Source organism: Candoia aspera, chromosome 8 (genome assembly GCF_035149785.1).
Source record: "Candoia aspera isolate rCanAsp1 chromosome 8, rCanAsp1.hap2, whole genome shotgun sequence".
Lineage (NCBI taxonomy): Eukaryota > Metazoa > Chordata > Lepidosauria > Squamata > Boidae > Candoia > Candoia aspera.
The window spans coordinates 75,171,493-75,192,055 of record NC_086160.1 but is presented as its reverse complement, the minus strand read 5'-3'; the positions used below and the strand labels follow the sequence as shown (position 1 = coordinate 75,192,055).

The window sequence follows — 20,563 nt, the reverse complement described above, 5'->3', positions numbered from 1 at the left end:
CCCTAAATTGAACTGAAAAATAAAAGTCCCACAATTCTGGTGATGCCACCTATTCTTTAGGTAGCCCCCCGGGTAAGATGCCTGGAAAACCAAATTCTGCCCCCTCCAGCCTTCCAACTTGGCCTCCCTCCCATCTTCTGGCTGATGAGTCTCCTCTTTCCTCCCAGGACCACTCGGAGTTGCCCATTGGAGCTGCTGCCACCATGGCCCACGAGATTGGGCACAACTTTGGCATGAGCCATGACGTGGAAGGCTGCTGTGTTGAGGCCACGGCGTCCCAGGGGGGCTGTGTCATGGCTGCTGCCACCGGGTAAAGGGGGGACCTGCTGTTTGGGGGTGCGATTGTCTTGGATTGTTCCTGGCTCACCGAAGGGGCATGTGGTAGGAACGAGAAGGTGGCCATCAGAGTCAAGGGACATATTCTTCGTCACCGGCCTCCTAGTGAGTAGAGAGAGGGACGTGCGTCAAAGGTGTTTGATGGGGGCTTCAGACTTCCTGGGTCCCCCAAATTCTTGGTTGTGTTCCCCCAGATCCTCTTGAAACTGGACCGCTGAAACCCAACCAGCTGCTGCGCCAGCTTCTGAGATTGCTCCCTGTTCCTCCCACTCTTAAGGACTAGAAGCTTGCCTTGTTTTCATTGCTGCACAGCCAAAGAGAAGCTGGCGTTGGGGATGAGGGGCATGGAGCTGTTGCAGTAAACAGTGGGCTCTGTTCACATGTTGCCTCCATTAAGCCATGTCTCTCTCCCCAAGTTGCATTAAGTCTCATTCTATCAAGTTGGACAAGGAATGATGGAATTTATAGCCCAGCACATCTGGAGGATGCTGGATTGGGGAAGAAAAAGCTATTTTATACGGGTTTATATGTGGGAATGGCGCAGCTCTGCTCATAACAGCCTCACAAAAAGCCCAAAGGAGTTTACATTTTCCAAAGAATAATGCAAAAACTTTGAATTTGGGGCGAGGATGTTAATCAGTTCCTGGTGGACTAGCTGGTTGGGTGAGAATTCCCGAACTCCCTCTCCTTCTCCGCTCTCCTCCAGCTTTTCAGGGCACAAGAGCCAGGCCCTGCAGAGGAAACTGCAGCAGCTGTAAATTAAAACCAGTTTACTTGAAGTTGCCAGGAAGCTGGGACCGGACAGCTGTACGGTAGCAAGGAAGAGCTGCTGGTGAGGGAAAGGGGCGGTTCCAAACAGGCAGGATGGAACAAGGGCCGGATCAAATGTCTGCCATTTGCAGCCCCCCTTCCAGAGCACACCACGTGCGCTGGGAAGAAAAGTGGGGCTTTGCACCGGCAAGATGGGTTTTCAGGGCTCTGCAGGAGCTGGGTAACCTTTCGGGGTTCCTAGCGAACTTTAAGCAAGGAGGTGTTTTGTGTGTGGGTGTGGGTGTTGCCTGTCTGTGCGTGTGCATGCACAGGTGAGGCTCTGTTGGGGAGGCTTACTCAGGTGCAGAGTGGGGGAAGAACTCCAGATAAGAGGCTTTGCGTTCCAACCGGCCCCAGACAAATCCAGCTTTGCACCCAGGAAGGTTCTCCAGGTGTGGTGTTCAACATCTCCAACATCTGGGAAGACTTTCAGCAGCTGGGCTGGAGAAGGGTAGAGAAGACCACTGGCAGGCCAGAAAGATAACCCAGGCTCAGCTTTTTCCAAAGCGGGTGCCGTCCAGATGTGGTTGGATCACAGGGCTTCCTCACCAGCACAGGCATTCTGGGAATTGTAGTCCAAGCACTTCTTGAAGGTATCAAGTCCAGGAACGTTGGTCCAATCCCAGACCGTTCTATCCGGACATCAGCGTGGAGAGCACAGGACATTAAGCAATCACGTTGAAATGTTTTGAAATGGGGCATTCCGTCCTGGATTTTGACCAGCTGGCTAAGTTCTGCCAAACCCCGCTCTTGCCCTGAGTTGGCCTCTTCTCTTTCCCCTCCCTGCAGCCACCCCTTCCCCCGAGTGTTCAGCTCCTGCAGCCGCAGACAGTTGGAGAGCTACTTCCAGAAAGGGGGGGGCGCCTGTCTGTTCAACATGCCAGACACCAAGGACCTGGTGGTGGGCAAGAAGTGTGGCAACGGATTTCTGGAGGAAGGGGAGGAATGTGACTGTGGGGAGGCTGAGGTAGGTTGGGGGTCACGGGGCCGGCACTGGGAAGCAAGAAGAGGGTGGCGGGGGGGGGGGCAGAGGCTGTCTGGGAGCAGGCAATAGGCTGGGTCTCGCGGCGAGCCAGGGAGAGGGACGAACCCGAGCAGGCCCATCTGATGGGCAAATGGGGGAAAGGAAGCATGGCAGCATTCCCACCTGGGATCATCTCTTGAGGCAGCTGTGGAGGGTGTCAAAAGAAGTCAAGAGGTCAACCGTGACTGGGCAAGCCCCTCCTTTACTTTTTTGGAGACCCTTCCCTCCTGTTTGCCTGGCGCCAGACCAGACCTGCTTTTTCCTTTGGGACTTTCTAGATTAAATGTTAAGTCTTTTGCTGATCTATATCGCCGAGAGGATTTTTGTGGCTCTTGCTGAATATAATTTTTGCCCTTCCTTAAGTGCTGTAGTTTTCGCTTTGCAAAAGGGCTTGAAAGTCGTATCAGTCACATGCCGTGGTCGCCTGCTCTTGGGATTGCTGTAATGCGTTCTGGGTGGGGCTGCCCTTGAAGGCCATCCAGAAGCTGCATTTGGTCCTGGATGCAGCCACACATGTAGTTAGGGGACACCACTACACTGTGTGCTGCACTGGCTTCCAGGGAGCTTCTGGGTACAAATCCAGATGCTGGATGTCCCCTACAAATTCCTTTGTGGCCCAGGATGATGCCCCAGCCCTGATGCATTTCACAAATAAATGAATAACTATTGCGAATTGTGTTCACCTAATACATTAGTAGCCTTGGGTACCAATTGCCCGGGCTCACACTCTATACCAAACCATCAACTAGCCAGATGTGCTGGGTGTTTACAGTGGGTGGAAAAAAATCAGCATTTTCAGCAGAGACCTGAAGAATGTGCTGTGCTTCCCAGCCCCACAATCCTCTGCTTTAGATACAGACGCTGAGTGAAAAAAATGTACCTTCTTTTTCAGGAGTGCACAAACCCTTGCTGTAACCCCCAGAATTGCACGCTGAAAGCTGGAGCTGAGTGTGCCCATGGAGAATGCTGTGATTCCTGCAAGGTGATTAAGGGTTTTTCGGGCAAAGGCTGTGGAGCATGGGGACTCTCGAGGCCAAAGGGTCTAACACTCTCCAGATTTGGGTGGAAATGGAAATTGGACCTTTCCATGCAGGTAGTCCTCGTTTAGTGACCATACTTGGGACTGGCAACTCGGTTGTTAAGCAAAGCAGTTGCTAAGTGGAACATCATGATTTTACAGTTTTACTTCAGCTTTCCTTTGCTTTACAGACCTGTAAAGGTCGTCAGTGTGAGGATGGGTTGGGAAGTTACTTTTTCATCACTGTAGTAACTGCGAACGGTCGTAAATGAGGCAGTTGCTAAACGAGGACTACCTGTAGATGGCAATTGAAATGAGAAAAAAAGAAATACTTTTCTGGTATTTCCTAAAACGAGCAATTTTCTGAGGGTTGGTGTGAGATTACCCCCCTAAAGTTTGCTTTAAATCTTTAAAAAGCAAAACTAAGCTTTTATTATGGACCAATCCTATTCAAAAGTTTTCCTCAAAGGGAGAATGTGACATTTTCTGATTAACTGAATATATAGTTTTCTTAAAAATGGTTAAATCACACATCTCTGAAATCCAGTCTTTTATGTCTGGGATTAAAAAGATGGGCTTTTTGTTCTCTAACAATAAAAAAAAAGAATAAGGTTTAAGAGATGGAGAAATACTACAGGTAATCCTCACTTAATGACCACAATTGGGACCAGCAACTCCATCGCTAAGTGACATGGTCATTAAGCAAGACATCACGTGACCATGACAGACTTATGACCTCACTTCCACCACAGTCGTTAGGCATATCACGTGACTTGATTTGTGCCTTCCTGCTGGCTTCTCCATTGACTCTGCTTGTTGGGAGCGTGCAAATGGCGATCACATGACCCTGGGACACTGCAAGGTCAGAGGCACATGGACCAGTTATAAAGTTACTTTTTTAGCACCGTCGTAGCTTCGAACGGTCACTAAACAGGGCAGTAAGCAAGGGAAAAAAAAGCATCATAAATGCAAAATACAAAAGTGGAGGCATTTTGCGTGTCATCCTCAATCCCAAACTTGGGCTCCAGTACAGATACACAAGAGAATAATTGGCACATTTTTGCTTCCCGCGAAGAGGAAAGAAGAACCTTAAGCAATGCCCACCTTTGTTTTTTCTTCCCCTGCTCCTGGTGGCCTGGCTTCTGTAGCTGTCGAGGTATGGCTGACTGGAATTCCCAGTGTCTGATTCTTCCCAGTTGCCTATGCCCAAATCTAAGCATGTCCTCACAGAATCCTTTGTAGCACGATCTATTGAGAAGAGAGGGCAATCCGCCAACTGGACCATTCCCCATTTAGAAGGAATAGATACCCCTGTGGATGATGGTGGAGACTTTCTGATTTTTCTCCCAACAGCCTTCCTGTGACCCGATGAGGAGATACATAGATCTTTTCACTGAAAACAGGGCAGCTGGCTGTTCATACCAGTCTCCTGAATCAGCACCAGCCTTGGAAGTAGCTGTTGCGTCCACCACCTCCGGCTGGTGCACTGGACCTCAGTGTTCCCTGTTGTGGTCCCTCAGTCTGAGTTGGTAGCTGCCGTGTCGCCTTCTACTGCCAGTCCCTTCCTCCAGCGAGCTGCTACCGCAGCGCGGAGAATAAGCCATCGAGGTCCAAAGCCCAGCTTCCCCTGCCCAACGTACCAGATCCTTCTGCGTGGGAGTGATCTTAAGGCTGACCTAGGCAGTATGGCCATCACTTCCAGAGGTCTTCAAAGGATCCTGGGCATCAGCTGTGCTCCCGTGGCTGTGCTCTCCTGCATGACAGCTCTGGCTGTGGCAGAGCCGGCATTCCCCACACCCCATCAAAGACGGCCGAGACGAAGGATGTGAATCTTGGGTCACCTTTACCGCTTTGATGGAAACTTCTCTGTCTCTTTTCTTCCCTGCGGCCTCTGTAGCTAAAGTCGGCCGGGACGACGTGTCGAGAGCCGGCTGGGTCATGCGACCTCCCGGAATATTGTACTGGTGCTTCACCTTACTGCCCTGCCAACGTTTACCTGTTGGATGGCTCGATGTGCTCCGATGGCAAAGAGTACTGTAACAACGGCATGTGCATGACACACCATCAACAGTGCATCCAGCTGTGGGGACCAGGTGAGCGCCCCCTTCCCTCTGGCTCTCTTTCAGCTAGTAGCCTTTCCCATCTGAGAAGAAGGCCCATCTTTGGTTAGGCTGGCCTCCTCTTGGCAGAGGAAGAGGTTGGTGGGAGGGGATTAACTGCATTGTTCCCACATTGACTGGCAGATGCCCTGCAAAGTCCCTGGTAGGAGTCTTCCCAGGCCTTAATCAGTGATGCGTTGACTTGCTCTTGGGATTGTCTGCAGACAGACAGGGCTCTCCCACTCAGATCCAGCCCCTTCCTCTGGACATCGTGGAATAAGGACTGCCAGGGCCATGCAGGGCCCCTGGAATTAGGCAGTCAAGCCTTGGATGGCAGCCATGTGTGTTTGTGTGTGTGTATACGCATACATATACACATGCCATTCATGAAGAAAATCTATGTGGTTGCTAAGATTCTTGATGGCACATAATCGTATATACAGGTAGTCCTCACTTAATGACCATTTGTTTAGTGATGGTTCAGACTTACGACGGTGCTGAAAAAATTGACTTACAACCAGTGCTCGCACTTATGACTGTGGCAGCATCCCTGCAGTCATGTGATCACAATTTGGGCACTTGGCAACTGGTTTGCATTTATGACCATTGCAGCATCCTGTGGTCATGTGTTCGCCATGGTCAACCTTCCTGGCCAGCTTCTGGCAAGCAAAATCAATGGGGAACCGCATGATTTGCTTAAAGACCACATGGTCTGCTTAATGACCGCAGTGATTCACTTAATGACTGCTGCAAAAAAGGTCATAAAATTGGGTCAGATTCTTTTAATGACCATTTCACTTAGCAACCAAAATTCTGGTCTCAATTGTGGTTGTTAAGTGAGGTCTACCTGTACCATGGTCCTGTTTTCCTTTGTTGGAATTGTCCCCATGATATCCAGTTCTCCTTTTGGTTGGGAGATGGGCACCATCACCTGGACACTTTGGGTACTGCAGCTTGCGTGGTATAACCTCGGTCCTGCCACAGAAGTTGCTCAGAGTCTGCTGGTTAGGCTGGACCAGACTAACGCCCTGGTGCATTTGCAGCCTATTTATGTATTTATTTGATTTATACTGCCAACCCCACCCACCCCATCCTACGTGACACAACTCTGGGCGGTCATAACGGCAGTACGAAACCAACACACCATAAAAACAATTTTATTCATTTCTCCAGTTGACCTGCCTTTAATGCCCTTACGGTCTTCGATCCCCAAGTGTGGGAGGGAAGCCAGGGTGGGGGTCGACAACTTACAAGCCCTGTATGTGCAAAGACCCTTGGTGTGCCTGATGCTAATAGGCATATTTGTGGGTGGGTGTGCCTGCATATCTGCACCTTTTGTATTTAGGCTGCTCAAAATTTGAGTGTATTATTTTTTTTAGTTTTACTGAAAGACCACTGGGGTGTGCGTGTTGTAAAAGCAGTATTAAAACCCTCACTGAAACCAGGATAGAATGCAACATCACCCTGAGATCTAGCAGGGCATAGATAAATAAGAACAGTCTCTGCAACATAAAAAACAACAACAACCAGTTTGGCACATCAAAGCACGGTGCACTGCATGCCATGTTCTCTGTGGAAGGCATTCCACAGAGGTTTTCATGGAATGGAAAAGGGGCTTGAAAGAACAACCGAAGTGGTCGAAGAAGTGGAAACTCTGAAGTGTATTTTAGTCTAGTTTAGGAGGACAGATTGGTGAAGGGGCTTTCTGAAATGATCAGCAATGTGTGGAAAGTAAGCGGTGGGCGAGTGATTTGGGGCAGGCAGAAGAAAGCTGTTCTTTTTTGCACACTGCATCCTAGCCTAGGGAACTCCCCGACACTGGCTTAGGCTGGTTGAAGAGGGAGCCAAAGAGATCTGGCAGCTGTGGCGACCCAGTCTCTGAAAACCAGGTCCTGCAGTATCCCTTTGGGCTTTCAGTTGGTCACTGAATTTTCCTATTTTCTCGATTCCCACAATACAGTGAACCCTAAATTTGCCAGAGGGATGGGCGTTCACACAACACCGCATACCCGCCTCAGGGAGGGAAGCAGTGGCCGAGTATAGCAGGCGAGGCAAATGCCGTCAACCAGGTTAAGGAAGTGGTGGGGACACAGCTTGGGTGAAGTGGGCTTTTGTCTCTCTTGTGGGGACCTGGGTGGGGAGAACCAAGCCCGAGTTGCAAAGGGGCAGGACTACCAAGCCTATGAAGCACTGTAGGCTTTTCTTGGGTGTCTGGGAAAAGCAGAAGCATGACCTTGGTTCAGAGGGCTTCTGTTAGCCTGGTCACTCAAATTTAGCCCCCCAAAAGCATCCACCGGAAGAGTTGATCCCACCAAGCCCCAGAGTTCCTGCAGGAATCTTGGGGGCTCTAACTGAAGGGTCCCGGTCCTGATCCTCACTCCTGATCACGCCAAATATAGGGAGGAGGAGGAGGGAAGTGGGGGAGGGAAGATGGAGGGTATTTTAACATTTTGCTCCATGCCCAGATGGCAGAGCACTACAGAATTATTTCCAATACTAAATCAGGTCTTCTCTCACCCCACAGGAGCTTGGCCGGCCCCAGATGCCTGCTTCCAGGACGTCAACAAGGCTGGTGACATGTATGGCAACTGTGGGAAGGACCGGCATGGCTACTACGTGAAGTGTGCCAAGAGGTGAGTGTGTATCAGCAGAGGTATCCAGACGTTTGTTCTTGGGAGCCTTGCCTTTGATTCCCAGATGTTGCCAAGTAAGATGGTGTTTGCAACATCGTCAGCCTGCAGGTCCCCGCTCCCCATCTGTTTCCGATCCAAATCCATCACAGTTAAGGGGTCCCAAAAGTTTGCTTCTTGCTTCACTTTTCACAGCTTGGATTCCCATTTGGCACAGGTACAGCAGATTTCTGCCCAGGGCAGAAGGTTGGTGTAGATCCTCTCAGTAGTTCCTTGCAGCCTTTCCATCCATGATTCTATACTTGGGGAGGGACCCTGGTGCTTTCCACAGCTTGTGGTTGCGCTTCCTGGCTTGAGTCCTGCTCAGTCTCATTCCTTGATATTTGGGTTTGCGGGGCCACCTGGACGGATGCAAGGGATCCTCTCCTTGAGTCTTTGGATTCTCTTCCTGACATGACATCTTTCCTTCCAGAGATGCCAAGTGTGGGAAGATCCAGTGTCAAAGCCCAGCTGCCAAGCCCAAAGGGACCAACACCATCTCCATGGACACCACCATCCGGTTTAACGGGCAGGAGATCAAGTGCCGAGGAACCCTGGTCTATGCCACCAAGGATGATGAGGGAGACCTGTCTGACCCGGGGCTCGTGATGACGGGGACCAAGTGTGGAAATGGGTTGGTGAGTCCTTTCCTGATGCAACCTCAGGAGAAGGGGAAGAGAAACCAGGACATTTTCCAGCCTCTCTGTTTCATGATGCAGGTGGTCATGTCCGTACAGCAGATTTCATTCGGTTGCCCCAGTTGTAATAAACTCAGCAAACTGGCTGGGCTTTTATGACGTGCTAAGCTAGAAGAAGTAATTCAGGTCCACCCTAACTGTATTAGGTGTCTGTGTCTCTGGGTGCTTGCATCTTTGTGAGTGCAGGATGTGAATGCTTCACAAACCACTCAGGATTTAGGAGATGGTTTTGCAAATAGCCCCCTGCAGTCTCCTCCATGATCAGTGAAAAGGACAACCTCCTTGTGTTACAGAAAAACTCTGGTAAGAAACCAAGGAAGTCTCTTCCTTGATCTATGAAGGGGAAAAATTGGTTCGAAATTGGCAACCGAAATTCTTGTAACTCATCCCTTCCATCTCAATAAACCTTGTTAAAGAAAACCCTGAGAAAATCTTGCTTGGAAGAATAACTTCTCTTTGAGGTGCTTGCCAAGTAATCTACAGGCAGTCTTCTCCTGACCTAGTAAGCTTGTGGTATGAACACAGCATCAAGTGTTCCTGCCCTCATCACTACTGGGTGCCATTGGGGTTAAGCTGGAAGCTCCATGGAACCAAAACATGCTCTCTCCCAGTTGTGCTAACAGACCTCTGGCTGGAGGGTAGAACTCCAGTGAGTCCCACTGAGAGACACTCAGGCCATAAACCTCCTGACCTGGGAGATGTGATGACACCAGAGGGGGAATCTGGGAAAAATTACATGTAGCTGACTGTCAGGTATATCTGTCTGCCTTCGTGCTTGTGCATCACAGAACTGAATGGTAACTAAAAGTCTCCATGTCCTGGTGACCTCTTAATTACTACTTGGTGGCTATAAATTCTGTGTTCCTTTGAAGTGCATGGCGGGGGCGGTGGTGACATCAGCTTCTCCAACCAAGGTCCGCATGGGCCTTTGATGGCATGCAAACAGAGCACTCCATCTCAAGCACGATGCTTCCCAGAGGTGGCATGTCTCCAGCGGTGATGGGTGTTGGAAGACCTGAAGGACCAGGCTAGGGAGAAAATCTATTTATGTGGTTGCTGAGCATCAGCACTGACTTGATGGCACATAATCAATCAATCAATCAATCAATCAGTCAATCAATTAGACACGTCTAATCACAATTGACTCTAAAATCAATTCAGAGCATTCTTTCTCATTAGCTAATCGGACTGGGGGGGGATTTTCCTTGCAGGTATGCAGAGACCAGCGGTGTCAGAATGCTTCCTTTTTTGAACTGGATAAATGCATCTCCAAATGTCACGGCCACGGGGTGAGTAGGCGGCTCAAGCCTTCGCTTGCCTCTGAGGCTAGATGCCGATCTTCTCCGGGGGGGATGCTGAGGGAGAAATGAGGCAAGACGTTGATTTAATGTGTTGCAGTTTTCAAACAACAGGGTGTTTCTGACCGAGAGGCGGGGGGTGGACGTTGCCTGCACAAGCCAGTTAAACCCTCGGCGTGTGTCTCTGGGGGCTGTCCCTGCGATCCACCGCTAGCAGCCTTAGGGATTGCTGATCTTGTGCACCTTTGAATGTGAGACGGGGGTGTCAGTTAGAGCTGCAGCTGTTCCAACGGACCTTCCAGGGAAAACTCACTCTGTGTGATTTCTGTCAGCCCCACTAAGTGGACCAGACCAGGAAATCAACTCCACAGGAAGGCTAAAACTACTTTTATTGAGATGGCTACAATAACCTTGCAAGTTGGAGTGTGCTGGACCTCCTCCTCCCGCTTATACTCCAGTGACTTGGGGAGGTCTCTATCTCATCCGCTTCCTAACATTATCTGGATGTTCTGGACTTAAAAAGGGTTTCAGTCTCTTTTGCTGAGGGAACAGTTCCTGCGTATCTCCATCAAGGTTACCTTCCTGACTCTCTAGCAGAAGAGCACTGGGTAGTTGGCTGTCAACAGCTTCATCCAATGCCCTAAAAGGTTCTTCTCTGTGGAATTACAGGTAGTCCTCGACTTATACCCATTTATTTAGTGACTGTTAGAAGTTAAGACAGTGCTGAAAAAGTGACTTGTGACCAGTCCTTGCACTTACGACCGTTGCGGCATCCATGTGGTCACATGATTGAAATTCAGGCACTTGGCAACCGGCTTGTATTTACAATAATTGCAGCATCCCGGGGTCACACGATTGCCATTTGTGACCTTCCCAGCTGGCTTCTGACAAGCAAAATCAATGGGGAAGCACGTGGTCTGCTTAATGATCATGTGATTCTCTTAATCACCGCCGCAAAAAATGTAAAATCAGTTGCACTCACCTGATGCCTCGCTTAATGACCACACTGTTTAATAACAAATTTTCCAGTCCCTATTGTGGTTGTAAGTCGAGGACTACCTGTACAGCAATTGAAGCGAACAGTGGCACGGGCTGGGGGTGTGTTCCAGTGCTTCGTCCGAGGCTAAGGTGATTCTGCAGAGAGTCTGTGCCTCGGCCCGTCACTAGTCTTCCCAAATTGGCACATGCTAAGTAGCTTTCGCTGTCTAAGCCCCACGAAATTCAGGGGGGTGGAAACGCGTCAAGTGTGGTTTTGGCCAAGGCAGCACACTGGGAATAATCTGTAGGCTGCTCAGCCAGGTAACCAGACGGACGCTCCTTTTTACGGTTCCGCCTGCCTGCCTGCCTGCCTCTCCTTTTAAACAGAAGAGGGGAAAATGTACCTTGGCTGCCTATTGAATTGCGTCCCCTCTCGTTAAAGAGAAAAGAAAAACGATCAGTCCAGCGAGGCTTTGCTGGTCAGCATGACAACGGAGGGGCGGGAAGAAAAGTGACTCGAAAGGATTAAGGAAAAGGTTCTATCCTGGACAGAACCGGGTGGATCCGCGCATTTAGGATCGTGCTTGCCTGCCCGCCTGCCCACCCTTTCCAGTGCTTGCTGCCCCTGGAGCTGGGGACGCGCGCGAGGCTCACCCCAGGCGATCTCTGCCTGCCTCAGGTCTGTAACAGCAACCAGAACTGCCACTGTGACGCCGGCTGGGCCCCCCCGTTCTGCGAGAAGCCGGGGCTGGGAGGCAGCGTCGACAGCGGCCCCGTCCAGCAAGACCGTGAGTTGCCGCCTCCCCCTCCTCTCCTCCCCCCCTCCTCCTCTGCCTCCCCCCCCCAGTGCACCCCACCATGGGCAATCAGGCCAGCTGAGACACATGTGAGACACGGGGGCAGGTGTGGGCTTGTACCTGTTGAAACAGTGGAATGCCACCTTCTTGCTGGGTTTGTGCCAAACCATGAGTGAGCCATCTCCCCACGGGGGGTGGTTCCATGTTGCTGTTCTTCGGTCTACCTCTGAGTGCCACGTCCCAGCCACCTAGAATCTATCTGGGATTGAGGTGGGGATAAAGGTTATGAAGGACGGATGTATGGATGTATGGGTGTATGCAGGATGGATGGATGGATGAAGGATGGATGGATGGATGGATGGATGAAGGTTGGGTGGATGGATGGATGAAGGATGGATGGATGGATGGATGAAGGTTGGGTGGATGGATGGATGAAGGATGGATGGATGAAGGATGGATGAATGAAGGATGGATGGATGAAGGATGGATGGATGGATGGATGAAGGTTGGGTGGATGGATGGATGAAGGATGGATGGATAGATGGATGGATGGATGGAGGAATGCTGGGCAGCGTGGGCAACTGAAGTCTGCAGCTGTGACCTTCTCCTTCTCCGTGGATCTTCTCGCAGATTATGAAGCCATCTTGATAACTCTGCTGGTGATCTTCCTGCTGTTTGTGCCAGCTCTGCTCCTGGGTCTCTACACCTGCTACAGGCGAGAGAGTTCGCTCCTCAACAAGTGGGTCAAGGGCTTAAGGAAGAGACAGAAGACAGGCAGGTGGGCAGTTCCCCAACAATTTCTGAGCCCTCTTCCTCTCTCCCCTCTTTTCCGAATACTTGCCATGAGCCCCCTCTCTCCTTCGCACTGTTAGTTGCAGGGTCATTACATGGGTAACTCTTCTACCTGGCTGTTTTTCACGGGAAGGCACCCCATATCCACCTGTGGGTCTTGTTTACACAACATGCTTTAATCCAGTTACGAATGAACCCACTTTTGGGTTTCACTGAACCATACACTCACCCAGTGCTCCAGATTTGTACAAGAGGCGAAACCAGCTCTCATCCCCACCCCAAACTTGCCCAAGGTGAAATCCTGGCTTATCGAGTTGTAGGAATGCAGCCCCTAGCTCTTAAACGGATCTAGTTGTGGGAGCCTGGGAACAGACCCAGCCAAAGTAGACATCGGTGCTTGAGAGAATCAATGCTATTCCTTCAAGGCAACAAACTTAATTTTGTAGAACATCAAGAATTATTTTGCTATTTGGCTTTCGTTGTAATCTGTTGTAAACTGGAAATCATTGATCTCAGTGGAGAAAAGACAATGGAGAAAACATTAAATGAAATGGGAAAAAAGGAGGGGGCTCGGGCAAACATTCATTCTGCCCCCAAACCTTGTCAGAGCCTTGGAAAGATCCATGCTTGAACAGTCAGGTTGCCTCATATCACAATATCATCCAGGAGTATTTTTCACTCTGAGTTGGACCTCTGGACGCCACAGTGCCTCTAAGCATCTCTAGGCTTCCACTGGTTTCCAAAATGTGATGTAATGCTTTAATTTTTTTTAAAAAAAGCCCCAAACCTTGGCTACTGGAAAGTGGAAGGTGCTTTAAAACCAGTAAAAAACCAGTAGAAAATTGGCTGAAACTGTTATTTTAAAATTTAATAGCAAGCTTTTGGATGCTTGTAAATCTCCTTTCTATTTTTTTGGATTGCTTTCCCCCTTTTTTATTCTTCTTCTGTCTTTTCCCTGATTGTATCTGTAAACTTAATAAAAATTATAATACAGGTAGTCCTCACTTAGTGACTGCCTTATTTAGTGATCATTTGCAGTTAACAACAGTGATGAAGAAGTAACTTTGTGACCAATCCTTGCATTCATGATCTTCGCAGGTCTGTATAGCAAAGAAAAGCAGAAGTCAAATTATAAGCAGAGTCATGGTTTCACTTAGCGACCGCTTTGCTTAATGACCAAGTTGCCCATCCCAATTGTGGTCAATGAACGAGGACCACCTATAATAATAATGTAAGAAAACTGGCAACTATGCTTAGCAGAGCGAGAAGAGATTTAAGGAATCATGTTCTCCAACTAGGGACTTCTGCTGGGTGAAGTCACCATTTGCACGATGGTGGGTAGTCTCATGGTGGAAGCCACACCCCTTTTGCACATGCATGTGTGCTAAAGGGCAGAGCTTCAGTAGTGAGCCACACCCACCATCTTGCAGATTTTGACCCCCTTCCCCTCCCCACGGATGCTGCTGTGTTTAACTCTTCTTTCTTTTCACGGAATTTGAAGTCAGGTTTTCCGTGTACAGGCCTGAAAGTAACCTTCATTTTTTTCGAGTACTTAAAGGGCCTTGCCTGTTCTCTACTTCTGCTTGGCAGGAATGGAGCTGTTCATCAGAAAGCAACCCAGGGGCACGCTAACTCCGCCTTCACCTTGCAAGACATTTCCTCTTCGAGCAAAGCAAAGCCCGGCACGACCAGCCAGGTAAACAAGCTCATGCCAGCTCAGTGGATGGCTGATGATCACCTTCTGTGCTCAGTGTTTCTTTCTTTCTCCAGTGTTTCTTTCTCTTAAAGGATCCCCTTTAAGTTAGACTTTAGCGTACATACTTTACACTCTGTGGCAGTCTTTCTCAACCTTAGCAACTTTAAGCTGTGTGGACTTAAGCTATGCTGGCTGGGGAATTCTGGGAGTTGAAGTCCACACAGCTTAAAGTTGCTAAGGTTGAGAAATGCTGTCCAATGGCTACTTGCTTCATGTCTTTCCTCTGTCTTCTGCACTATTCTGCTGCTGAACAAACAGCATAACCAATGAGGGATAGTAGAAAAGACAGGGTCCTTGATGGGATGCAGAATAACGTTCATTCCCATTTTAGAACTTAGGTGGATATGCCCGGAGGAAGAAAAAGCTTCAGGTACAAAAAGGCAACTTCCAAGTTGGTGCTGTCACAGCTTGAAATTTAAAGCACCTGGTAATTTTAGCTGATATGTGGTTTACGCTATGTGGGAGTGCACAGATCAGTTCTGACCCAGTCGGGGTCACTGACTTCATTCAGATTATCCGGCGGATTTGGGAAGTTAGTCGGTTTGATCTGATCCTTGGAACTAAATCATCAATTTGGTTTTAAATTGTTGTGCTATATTCTCTGTAAGCTGGCAAGAGTCTTTCTGGCTGCAGTAGGACGGAAATACAATCAATCAATCAATCAATCAATCAATCACTCAGTCAGTCAAGGTGGTTTGGAACTAAATAGCTTGGCTCCTGCTTTGGTTCAGATTATTGATTCCATAAATAAATAAATAAATAAATAAAGTTGGCTTGAAACTAAATAGCTTGGCTCCTGCTTTGGTTCAAATTATTGATTCCATAAATAAGTAAATAAATAAGTAAATAAAGTTGGCTTGAAACTAAATAGCTTGGCTCCTGCTTTGGTTCAAATTATTGATTCCATTAATAAGTAAATAAATAAGTAAATAAAGTTGGCTTGAAACTAAATAGCTTGGCTCCTGCTTTGGTTCAAATTATTGATTCCATTAATAAATAAATAAATAAAGTTGTCTTGAAACTAAATAGCTTAGCACCCGCTTTGGTTCAAATTATTGATTCCATTAATAAATAAATAAATAAATAAATAAAGTTGGCTTGGAACTAAATAGCTTGGCACCCGCTTTGGTTCAAATTATTGATTCCATTAATAAATAAATAAATAAAGTTGGCTTGGAACTAAATAGCTTGGCACCCGCTTTGGTTCAAATTATTGATTCCATAAATAAATAAATAAATAAAGTTGTCTTGGAACTAAATAGCTTGGCTCCTGCTTTGGTTCAGATTATTGATTCCATAAATAAATAAATAAAGTTGGCTTGAAACTAAATAGATTGGCACCTGCTTTGGTTCAAATTATTGATTCCATAAATAAGTAAGTAAATAAATAAATAAAGTTGTCTTGAAACTAAATAGCTTGGCTCCTGCTTTGGTTCAAATTATTGATTCCATAAACAAACAAACAAACAAATAAATATATCAAGTTGGCTTGGAACTAAATAGCTTGGCTCCTGCTTTGGTTCAAATTATTGATTCCATAAATAAGTAAATAAATAAATAAATAAAGTTGTCTTGAAACTAAATAGCTTGGCTCCTGCTTTGGTTCAAATTATTGATTCCATAAACAAACAAATAAATAAATATATCAAGTTGGCTTGAAACTAAATAGCTTGGCTCCTGCTTTGGTTCAAATTATCGATTCCATTCAGAAACTTGATTCGATTCTGAGAATTCATTCCTTGTGATAAAATCAGCGACATGATCTTCAACCTGAAGCTCTGAGCGATCACTTTTTGGAGCCCTAATATTTTGATATCATGACTTGGCCAACAGGACTGTGAATTCTCTGAATCTATCCAAATAGTGATTTACTGTGATTTGGAAAAAAAAAGTCTTCCAGAGGTGACTTAATTAAGGACGAGCTGGAACTCAGGAGGCCAAAGCCCACCTGCACCATGAGCTTCCTGGATCTCTGTAGGATTAAATATAGTCATGTGCAGGGCGCAGAACAGTCAGATTTAAGGCACAGGAAGGTTTTTTCTGACTGAAGGTTAGAAAAACTTTGAAAGAGCAGTTTGATAATGAAATCAGTGACCCAAAAGGAATCTCAGGGATCCTTGAATTTGGATTCCAGCATTGAGCTGGGTGGGGATGGCCTGGATGGCCTTACGGGTCCCTTCTCGCTGGGGAAGTGGAAGAATCTGTGAAGGAGTTCTCCAGCTCAAAGACCAGGTCCCTTGGCCTCAGAAGGGCTGGGAGGCTGGAGATCTGCTTCGTGCTGGGGTTCGTCTCTGCTAGAGAGCCTCACGGCCCCTCTCTCTTCTCTGTTCTCTCCCTCCAGGCAGCAAGAGGCATTTCTGTGCTTAAGCAAAACCCTCCTCAAGAGCCACCCCACCCCATCAACGTGGTACGGCCCCTGCGGCCTGGCTGTGGCCCCTCAGCCCCTCTCCAGAGGGACATCAAACCTTCCAGGCCTCCACCACCACCTCTCCACAAGTTTCCAGCCACACCTCTGAAAGCCGGGGACACCAAACTGCCCCCTCCAAAGAAGCCCCTTCCTAGCACACCCCTCCGCCCCCCTCCGGTGAGTTGCCCGTTCCCGTTTACCCCATTCGCTGGGGGTTAGTTCTGAGACCCACGATTTGCTGCAGGCAGGTTATATATCCAAGGGCCACAGATGTCCAGTAGAAGTCCTGGAGATCTGGTGCGCATCCCGGCCTCTTTCGCACGATGACATCATGATGCAGGTGATGTCACTCCCCCCTTGCACCCCTGTAGATGCCTCCTCCAAGGGTGCCCAGAGGCTGGGATGGGGTTAGCCCACCAGAATCCTGTTGCTCTGGAGGAGGCCGTGGGCACATTCCCACTTTGTACGACATTTTGGACCCATGCAGGTTGTTTGGCCTGGGGGTGGCAAGAGGGCGACTGGGGAGCACCAATTAATTGCCCCATGTTTAGGGATTGGGGCAGGTTAGAGCTAAGCGTAGATGGCCACTTTTCAAAGGTAGGAATTGGGCCTCTCATAGAGGGTTGAATAAGGTTTTCCCCCAAGAACTTTCCCACTCCTCGTTCCCCCCTTATTGTGGAAGGAAAAAACCCCAAAGTTGCACCATGAAGATTGGGCTTTTTTCCTGCTGTTTATCAGGGGCCTGTCTCAAGCGCTGGGGAAATGCATTGGGCACACAAGCCATGGTGTGGTCACGCCTGATGTATGGCTTAGCCTTTTGAGTGTGCTTTGCCAGTCATGGTCGGTGTACCTTGGCTTGGAACTCAGCACCACACCTCAGTCGCTGCTTGCTCAACAAACCATGTTGGGAGTCTCCATGGCCTTATGCAGCCATTAGAAAATGAAGTTTTGTGGGCAGAATCCCACCGGCTCCAAATCCTGTTGACCGACTGCGGTTTCGTGCCATTTCTCCCCTTGTCAGGTCAACCCGCAGCACAGGCTGCCTTACAAACCCTTGCCCAGGAATCTTCTTGTGGCAAAGGACGTGGCATCAGCTCAGAGCCCAGCCCTGCTGGTCATGGTCCCTCCTGCCAACTCCAAGCCAGCAGGAATTGGCGCCTTGAACCGTCTCTCAAAACCTCTCAAGTAAGTTGGCCATGAAAGAGGATGCCTTTCTGTTGATGGAGAAATTGGGGGTGGAATTGGATGAGGAATCAGAAGCCATGTCAACGGTCAGAAATTTGCCAGCCCTCCATCACCACCGTAAACTTTCTCCATCTTTTGCCCTCCCCAATTATGTCTGAGCGTTAACGTTCGGCTAGAAAGTTGCAGCAATTCTGGTCCAATGCATTTTGTGACTGTTAAGCTTGGGAGATTGGGAGACGGTCTAAAGCAACGTTTATCTCGGCAGACGTTAATCTGAGAGGCTCCGTTGCTTATTTTCTAAGGAAGCTGCAGAAAGGCTCCCGATTCTAAAACCGAAAAATATATTTTCTTAGCATTGTCCCACCCGGTTGCAGGGCACACCTGTTTTTACACCAAGTTCTTACAGGAAAGCTATCAGTGCGTGACGTGACAAGGGGCTTGTCTTTATCGGCATCTGGTTGCAAAGCCTGATGCGGAGTAAGGCTGAAAGGGAGGGACTGGCCCAAGGTCATCCAGCTGGCTTCTGGGTTCTCCCGGTTCCACGTCAGCACCTCAACCACCACCCTACACTGACTCTGAAAAATAACATACAGATAAATAAAAAAGCAACGTCCTGGTGCTTTTCCTATTGAACAATTAAAAGGGCCATTTTCCAATTTGCCCTTCTCCGCCCAGGGCTGCAACTGGGGTGGGGCAAGCGGGGCATGTGCCCCAGGTGCCACGCTGGGGGGTCGCCAAAATGAGCACTGGGGGGCACCAAAATGGGTGCGGAATCCATGTTTGCCCCGGGTGACGCAGACCCTAGTTGCGGGCCTGTCTCTGCCTGAAAAATTGAGTTAGTCTTGAAAGCTGCTGCAACTTCAAGATTAGGACACAGAATTTACAAACTCGCAAAATGGGAGGGAGCCAGAAAGGTGGGAAACGTTGGGAGACTTTTGGCCATGTGCTTTCACCCAATGGCAAACAACTTTGGCGTCCAAGCTAATAACATGCCTCTTTTCCCCCCTCTCTTTCAGGCCAGCGCCACCTCAAAGGTGAGTGTGACCGTGCCCTTGGGCCTCTTCCAGGGAAATGCCACGTCTTCCCCTGTTGCTTACCCTCATCCTGCTTGCACTTTGCGTGAAAGATTGCTGGCCGTTCAGATCACACGGTGGAAGCAGCTTCAGCGCGTGTCATATTTTGGTGCTTGTATTTCAGAAATGGGGGTGGAAGGAAATACAAGAGGGTGCAAATTGCACTGAAGGGGCTCGGGCCCCAGGTCTATGAGGTTCAACCTTCTGTGTTCCCCAATGGCCACCTGGATGCATTTGGGGACATTCCTATTGAGGAACTTTTTGAAAATGTGTGGTTGCTACGTACGGAAAGAGGGTGAGGTGGGAGGTGGGACCATGGCTGGCTTTGGATGTTTTCCTCCAGGTTCTTTTGAGGAATTTATGAGTTCTGTCGCCTTTCTTTTTCCTTTAGACCCGTCCCAGGCTTAAAAGTCCAGCCAGCTTCCTTCCCCTTCAAGAAGTGACAAGGCTCGGCTGACCCTTGGGGAACATTGCCTTTCTCATTTGCACTACTGCGGTCCAACGCAGGGATTTTTGTTACCAGAGACCTTTTCAACTTTTTTTGGGGGGGGGGAAGAGAAACAGTTCTACAAATAACGGAGAAACTGTTAGGGGAGAGCTGTGGTTCATGCGATTGGTCCTTCTGTGTATTGTGGGGCTGTAGAGAGTGGGGTGGACCTTGAGACTCATGACTCCAATCCACAGAAGCTTCGTGAACGTGAGAGACTATCATTACCTACCTCCTTGTTTTGCACAACCTCATGAGATGTTCTCTTCTGGACTGCTAGTACGAATAGGGTGGACCTGTCCCTGAGTTGGTGTCCCAGATTAACAGTTTGATACTCCAGTTTCCCAGGCATATGATGGAGCAAAGCATTAGAGTGAAACCAGTTTCCCCAGCTGGACGTACTTCAAGTATGTTGGGCTGAGCTCCCATCACCTATCTGGAAGATGATAGGAGTCAGCTCCAAATCGTCTGGAAGACACCAGTTTGGGAAGACGATGTAGAGCTATTCCAGGGGTTGATGAGTTCTGTTGGAGTCGCTGTTGACATCTGCTTCTTCCTTCTGGGGAAGAGGGCCCAGTGGTTCCCTATGAGCACATCTCCTATGTAAAGGATTCCAGAGAACAGGAAAGGCCTTGGAAAATTGCTTGATGCCCTGGGAAGATGCTGCTGGCCAGAACAGACATTCCTGGGCAACTTCTTGGTTCCTTGAAGTAGGGAGACCCAAGACTTCATTGGGCACAGGAAACATCGTCTCCCTCAACCCTCCTTCCTCCAGTTACGTTGGGTGGGCGTTTCTACCCCACACATCTGTAGCGACAAGGTTCAGGATGTGTCTCTGCAGGAAATCAACATGAAAATCCACGGCAGCTGATCTCATTGTATTCCATTCTTGAAAAAGAAAAGAAATTACTGGGGTTGGCGGGGAATTAAAACTGGGATCGGGGGAGGGCACCTCACCTTTTCTTTGGGACTGGAAAGTGCCCCCTCCCTAGTTGCACCAGGAAGTTCCACTTTGGGGGTCAACTTGTTGCTTTGAGGGGCAAAGGTCAGCAGAAGAACAGCGTAGGAGGAACAGCTTGATCCCCTTTTCCAACTCAGCACAGGCACTGATGGCCAACAATAGGATAGTGTTGATG

General features: G+C 48.6%; 1 protein-coding gene across 2 annotated transcripts in view; it reads left to right on the top strand.

The window, feature by feature from the left end:
• The window catches only part of ADAM33 (ADAM metallopeptidase domain 33), an 80,282-nt gene extending 59,993 nt beyond the window's left edge, over positions 1-20,289 (top strand). The window contains exons 11-24 of one of the 2 annotated variants that reach the window (XM_063309964.1): positions 168-310; positions 1,936-2,113; positions 3,063-3,152; positions 5,086-5,281; positions 7,812-7,920; positions 8,390-8,594; positions 9,866-9,943; positions 11,610-11,718; positions 12,358-12,505; positions 14,110-14,215; positions 16,617-16,859; positions 17,704-17,867; positions 18,884-18,901; positions 19,332-20,289. In XM_063309964.1, coding sequence (XP_063166034.1) covers positions 168-310; positions 1,936-2,113; positions 3,063-3,152; positions 5,086-5,281; positions 7,812-7,920; positions 8,390-8,594; positions 9,866-9,943; positions 11,610-11,718; positions 12,358-12,505; positions 14,110-14,215; positions 16,617-16,859; positions 17,704-17,867; positions 18,884-18,901; positions 19,332-19,383 — 1,839 coding nt within the window. In that variant the 3' untranslated portion in view covers positions 19,384-20,289. The remainder of the gene's footprint in view (positions 1-167; positions 311-1,935; positions 2,114-3,062; positions 3,153-5,085; positions 5,282-7,811; positions 7,921-8,389; positions 8,595-9,865; positions 9,944-11,609; positions 11,719-12,357; positions 12,506-14,109; positions 14,216-16,616; positions 16,860-17,703; positions 17,868-18,883; positions 18,902-19,331) is intronic. The other variant, XM_063309965.1, reaches the window with a different exon arrangement.
• The last annotated feature ends 274 nt before the right edge of the window (positions 20,290-20,563 follow it).